The following is a 6848-nucleotide window of genomic DNA, read 5'->3' on the forward strand; positions in this document are numbered from 1 at the left end:
AGGGCTGGGGATTTTATGGCCAATTGGCTGTGCGGGAACAAAGAAGAGGGAGGTTCCCAGGGCCTGGCGGGAAGAAAAGGCTTCCTAGATGTGGGAACCCAGGAAGGGAACCAGTTTATCTCAGGAGGGAGAAATGGCAGAACCCAGAGGCCCAAAGAAAAGAATGCTGAAGAGAGAATGCTGGGAGTTTCTTCAAACAGAGCTGGGACCAGCCTGGTAGCCACTCTCATCCTGAGAGGCCCAGAGACCTAGGAGGCTTGTCTATGTCACACAACACTCAGAATTTAACTGCTCGTCTCTGGAGTCTGGGGCATGAGGGTGAGGGAGGGGAGTGGCGAGCCTGAAACAGTACAGTCAGGGGTGGTTGGAGGAGCTCGGGAGGCCGGGAGAGACTTGCCTGGCAGAATGCAAGATATGGAGGGTTGGGATCATCTAAACAGCTCACTGTGTGATCTTGGGCAGGCTGCCTGCCCTCTCTGAGCCTCCACTTTCCCCTCTGAGAAATGGAGCCGTGGGGAGGGGGTATCACTGAGGCTGTTGGAGAGAGGGGAAAACACAGACTTTGGGGTCAGGTGGACAGGGTTCAGATTTGCTTCTGGCTGTGTAATCATGGTCCCATCACTTTCCCTCTCAGCCTCAGTTTCCCCATCTGGAAAGTGGGTACTATAAAAGTGTCTGACTCATTCCTAGGAACAAAGGAGTCACACTTCTGAGGTGGGGAAAGCTCTGTCTTGGGGACCCATCCTTGGGGTCCCCAAGTCCTCCAGGGCCACAGACTCTGACTCTGAGACTCAGCTGTATCCCAAACCCAGTCCACCTCTGCTCTCCCATCCTCCTCCCCCCAAACAGAACAGAAGCCCCTTGAGGGCAAGCACCCCCATCTGAAGGGCTTTTGGTCGTGTCTGGGAGGAAAGCGGGTACAAAAGGCCCTCCTGTTTCCCGGGCAACTACCATGCACCAAGACCCTGCTCTCATCCAGTCCTACCTCAGGCAGACAAACTGCTTCCGGACCCCTTTGACAGACAGAGAGACTAAGGCCCTGAGACGGACAAGACACCCCAAGAATCCCAACTGGTGACTCAACACAGCCCGGGTCCTCGAATCCCTTCGCAGGAAGGATCTGCACTCCAGGGTGGACGAGCCAGCCCAGCCCAGCCAGTTCTGAGGCTCCAGGAGGCCGGGGGCCACCTTTGCAGAGGCCCCTGGTTCTTCCCCCAGGCCACCTCCTCCAGGGGCGCTGCCGGCACGTGCCCAGGTCTGGGCCTCACCTGATCTCTGAGATGTTTTTCTCATAGGGGTCCCACGCAGCCTGGTTCCCGGGCTCGGCAGGCTCATCCATGGCAGGAGAGCGAGGGTGGGGAGAGGAGGACGCGCTGGGAGCAGATGGCACAGGGAGCAGGTGTGTGTGGCGGTGGCGTCTACCACGCAGGGAGCCCGCCAGGTGCCTACCTCCACGCCCAAGGGGAGGGGCAGCATCCAGCCGGTTCTCCCAGCTGCTACCCACGCCTCCGACAGTGGGGAGAGGCCAGGAGGGAGCCACCCTTCTCTGAGGGTGTAGAGGAGGGGTGATGGGCACCTCCTGGGCATCTTGCCAGTGGCTGGGGACAGAGTCCAGGGGGTCAGAGACAATCCCACACTGGAACATTCCATGCTGGTGGCTGTGGGCATGTCTGTGCCCGTCTGGAGCCTCAGTTTGCTCATCTGATCAAGGAGCTAGTCTCATCTCAGAGACTTCATTCATTCATTCATGCCTTTATCCATTCAAGAAATACTGATTGAGCGCCTCCTGTCTGCCAGGCGCTGTTCTAAGGGTTGGAACCCTGCTGGGAACCAGACCGACAGAAACTGCCCTGGCGGGCTGACACTTGCAAGGGGCACACGTCAAAACAGATTGAAAGACGGGGACAGACGCAGCCGGGATCACAGGGGCACAAACAGGAGAGAGGGGCCCACTGAGAAAGGGTCAGAGACAGCAAGAGACACAGAGAGAACGAGGAAGAGACAGAGAAACATGCAGAGCGACAGAGACAGGGAGAAGCTGAGGGAATGCGAGAAACACTGAGGGTCAGAGATAGTGAGAGACATTGAGAGACACAGAGATACAGAGATGCAACAGATAAGGGCCAGAGCTGGTTGGTGTGGGACTTTGAAACTCACAGCGCCTGGTCTGAGTCCCAGCTCCAGCACCTCCCAGCTGTGCGACCTGAAACTAGTCCCATCAGCCCCCGGGCCTCAGTTCCTCCCGTAAATGGTACCCACGTCATCGGGCTGTTGTGAGAACCGGATGAGACGTTTCTCAGATGCTTTGCGGAGAATCTGACACACAGGAGGCTCCGCAAAGCCCACGTCCCCTTCTGCTCTGTCCCCCACCCAAACCCAGCTCCTCTCCACCTGCTGGTCTCCTGACCCTTCAGACACTTGGCATCTGGTCCCCAAACCTAATCTCACCAGAAATTACAGCTTTTTTTTTTTTTTTTTTTTGCGGTACGCGGGCCTCTCACTGCTGTGGCCTCTCCCGTTGCGGAGCACAGGCTCCGGACGCGCAGGCTCAGCGGCCATGGCTCACGGGCCCAGCTGCTCCGCGGCACGTGGGATCTTCCCGGACCGGGGCACGAACCCGTGTCCCCTGCATCGGCAGGCGGACTCTCAACCACTCTCAACCATGACTGCTTTTTATAGGACAAAGAATGTGTGTACCTCGTTTAAAAAAACAAAAATTATCTGAGCCAATAAGTCCAGAAAGAAAATAATCATCCCTGGGACCCGCCTTCTACCCACAGAGATAAACAACGTTTTGACAGACTCTTTCTAGAAACTTCTCATCTTTCTACTATGTGCCAGAGAAATTTCAGTTGGATAAATAAATACAAAAATATCATCATTTAAACCTCTATTTAGTAGAGACACAGATGTAGAGAACAAACGTATGGACACCAAAAGGGAGGGGAAGTGGCGGGGGGTGGTGGTGGTGGGATGAATTGGGAGATTGGGATTGACATGTATACACTAATATGTATAAAGTAGATAACTAATAAGAACCTGCTGTATAAACAATAAATAAAATTAAATTTAAAAAAACCACTTCTATTTAGGAGGCTCTGCCCTTCTAATCAATATTTCCCCAAAGCTGATACTATCCTGATCTTTATAACCACAAATTAGTTTTGCCGGCTTTTGATCTTCATATAAATGGGCTTAAACAAAAACAAACAAACAAACAAAACTACTCTAAAATTAAAAGTTTGTTTAAAAACAAAAAAAAAACAACTCTTATTTACTGACCAATTAACAGTTTGCCATGCTGTGTAGGTGAGGGGGGTGGGACATGTCAGACTCATGTAATCGATGCAGAAGGGGGCTCAGAGACGTAGAATGACTTTCCCAAGGTCACAGAGCATTGCCCACCCTCACTCTGAAAACAGGCAGAAGACAAATGTCCTGGGGCGTCACACCCCCTCAGTTTATCTGCCCAAAGGCCCATCTCTAGGATGTTGTGATATGAGGAGCCTCCCCCTACCTCACACCACCACAACTGAGCTCGAATTCTGCCTTGGCCACTTTTTTTTGGCGGGGTTGGGGGCAGGCCACACTGCATGACTTGTGCGATCTTAGTTCTCCACCAGGTACGGAACCCGTGCCCTTGGCAGTGAAAGCGCAGAGTCCTAACCGCTGTACCGCCAGGGAGTTCCCGTGCCTCAGCCACTTTCAGTATTAGCCTTGATGTTCCCATCTGTGAAAAGGGCTCCCTCACAGGGAGGGAGAAAATCAAGAGTGCCAGCTCTCTCTGTCTGGGGCTGAGTGGGTTTCCCACGTTGGGGTTGTGGGAGGTTGAGCGAGACATCCTGCCTGGCCTTCCCTCCTGGACTGCCTGACCTTTGTTCTGCCTTCAGTGATCCTTTGTTCCTAGCTCTGAGGCGGTGACAACCTTGCCCTGTTCCTCCTGTGGGAACCTCTCCTGAACCCCGTCCCCAGGGGCCCCACAGAACCAGAGGGGAAGAGCATGTGTGCCAGCCAGAAGTCTCAAGTTCCAGAGGAGAGGGAGAGTCTAGGGGGAACAGAATGCCTAGATCCTTGAGGGAGACTGGGCGGGGGGAACTTGGGGGCGTAGCCCTGGGGAACAAGGAGATCCAGGGAGACCCAATGAGAATTTCAAGGAAGATGTTTAAGGGAGAAGGCAGGCCTGGAGGCTGTGCCAGAGTGGGCAAGGGACCAGAAAATAAGGGGGCCCAGATACACAATGCTCCCGCCCCAGGGCCTTTGCACTTGCTGCTCCCCTGTCTGACATGCTGTTCCCCAGACACCTGCAAGCTTCACTGTCTCCCTTTATCCAAGTCTGCCCTGTCTCACCTCCTCTGAGCTTGCCCACCAACCTCTCCTCCCACCTTTCCTGTTTTGTTTTTTCCAGTAGCGCACATCACCGTCTGACATTCTCAATGTTTTCATCTTTGGTCTTGTTGACTGTCTCCTCATCAGACTGCCAACCCCATGAAGAAAGGGCTTGTTATCTGTTTGTCTCCCATTGTATCCCAAGGGAAGTGCCTGGCAGAGCTCCTGGAATGTGGCAGATGTTCCATAAACACTGCTGACGGGATGCGTGAATCGTCACAGGTGATGGGGAATGAGTGACAGGTTGCAGTGGTGATGGAGGAGTTGGCTGAGTCTTTTCAGAACGTGGGCGTGGGGATGGGGAGATGAAAAACCTGATTATAGATGGAGAGGGGCCCAGACTCCTAAGGAGGTGGCAAGAGGAACAAGAAGGTACCAGAGTAGCATCTTACCCAGAGACAGGAAAGGAGGGACGGTAATGGAGACCACTGACCCCACAGAAATGGATCTGTCGGGGGGAACCTAGGCATCTGGGGACAGGGAAGAGAATTGGAAGGGTTGGGAAGGAGAGAGTGGGAAACCCAGTGCCAGCCGCCACGGGGGTGGGTAGGTTCTGGAAGGAGCAGGGATTGTATAATCACCCATTCCTCTGTCTATCTATCCATCCATCTATCCAACTGTCCACCTATCAATCCACTCATCCACCCATCCATCCATCCAACTGTCCATCCACCCATCCATCCATCCGACCATCCACCCTCTACCCATTCATCATCCATCCATCTATCCATTCATCCAGCTGTCCTTCCTTCCATCCATCTCTCCCTCCATTCAGCATCCATTTGTCTATCTGTCCTCCAAACATCCATCCATCCATCCCTCTGACTAATATCTGGGGAAGCCTCCTCTAGATCAGGACCTGGCACTGCGTCCACAAATGAGACAGGTATGTAGAAACAGCTTATAGAGCTGCGCTGTCCAACACAGAAGCCACTGGCCACACGTGCCACTGAGCGCTAGAAATGTGATACCTGTAACCGAGGAAATGAACATTGCTAATTTCATTTCATTTTAATCAATTTAAATTTAACTTTAAAAACAGAAGCAATGCAATTCCTCTTAAATACAACATGAATGCTTTGGGAAGACTGTATTTCACTTAACCCTGGGAAATGGAGCATCGGAATTGAGAAGAAGCATGTAAGATATCTCACAGGTAATTTCTCTATTGATGACGTTGAAATGATGATATTTTGGATATATTGGATCGAATGAAACACATATCTAAAATTAATCTCACTTTTGTTTTTAAAATGAGGTTACTAGAAAGTTTAAAATGACACACGTGGCTAGCGTTAATAGTTGAATTGATTCTGCTGGCCTGGGAGACATTGTCTGCTTGGTAACCTGCCTGTAGATACGGGTCTCTTGGGGAGGAAGAAGATGGTTTCCCAGGGGCAAGGCTGCCCCAGTAGGGGAACACACCAGGTGAGTGACCTGAGTGAAGAAAGCATCCAGATGGAGAGCCCGGTGTGGCAAAGGCATAGAGGCTGGGCAGACAGATGGGAGGTATTCCTTCTAGTCCAAAGAGGGGACATCCGGGGATAGGGCGCATTCCTGGGTCCATGGGTGGGAACTCACACCCATCCCTGGGGGCTTAAGGGCGCAGGGAGCAACGCCAGGTAGGGCTGGGCTGGTCAGGACATGCCCTCCGCTCCTGGGAGCCCCCAGGAAGATGAACAAGTCATCCGCATGTGTCACTGAACGCGTAGTGCCCCCTTCTGCCGCAGCCTCAGGGACTGAATGTGAAAGGGTAGCAGAAACTGGTCTCCCCCCGCTGGGGCTGAGGGCCGAGGGCAGAGATGGGGAGCTCTCAAGTGTGCCACCACCACCCCAGTCCTGGGCCCCCCATACCAATTCCCTGGCCTCCCCCCCAGGCTCCCCACTTGGGCTCCAGGAAGCCCCAAGATGTGTCGTTTTGCTCCTGGAGCTCAGACATGGGCAAAGCAAGGTCACTGGGTCACGAGGTCATGTTTCCTCAGAGTCGGGGCCATTGTCACCTCCAGAGCCCGACCTTTCCTTGAAAAGCCAGCGAGGGCGCTTATAGGCTGGGTTCCCCAGCGGGCAGAGGCTGGAGGTAGGGCTCCCAAATCCTGGAGCTGGGAACAAGGACTTTGAATGGGATGAGGAAGGAGGACAGTACAGGGGCTGAGGACCTGGACTCCTGGGTCCTGGAGGAGGAAGGGATGGGGGCTGGGATTCCTGTGACCCAGACGGAGAGGAAACTGGGACACCTAGACATCTGGACCTGGGGAAGGGGTGGGTCATGGATGGCGAGGGGTGCCCTTGTCCCCAGGGCTACCAAGGGCCTCTCTGAGAAGGAAACGAAGAATCACGCTGGGTGGGGTGGGAAGAGGGCAGCTGACACCTCAAGCCGGCACGGCTCCCTCCCCCCAGCCCGCTAATCAGTGGGTCCATCTCGGGGAGTGCAGCGTTGCAGAAACCTCCTTCTCTGCTCCGCA

At 53.7% G+C, this 6848-nt stretch overlaps 1 protein-coding gene across 1 annotated transcript in view; it reads right to left on the reverse strand.

Annotated features, from left to right (window-relative positions):
• The window catches only part of SULT2B1 (sulfotransferase family 2B member 1), a 34006-nt gene extending 32568 nt beyond the window's left edge, over nt 1-1438 (reverse strand). Inside the window, exon 1 of the mRNA XM_032613608.1 lies at nt 1269-1438. Within this exon, the coding sequence (XP_032469499.1) occupies nt 1269-1339 (71 nt within the window). The 5' untranslated portion in view covers nt 1340-1438. The remainder of the gene's footprint in view (nt 1-1268) is intronic.
• Between the last annotated feature and the right edge of the window lie 5410 nt (nt 1439-6848).

This window comes from Phocoena sinus, chromosome 19 (genome assembly GCF_008692025.1).
Source record: "Phocoena sinus isolate mPhoSin1 chromosome 19, mPhoSin1.pri, whole genome shotgun sequence".
NCBI lineage: Eukaryota > Metazoa > Chordata > Mammalia > Artiodactyla > Phocoenidae > Phocoena > Phocoena sinus.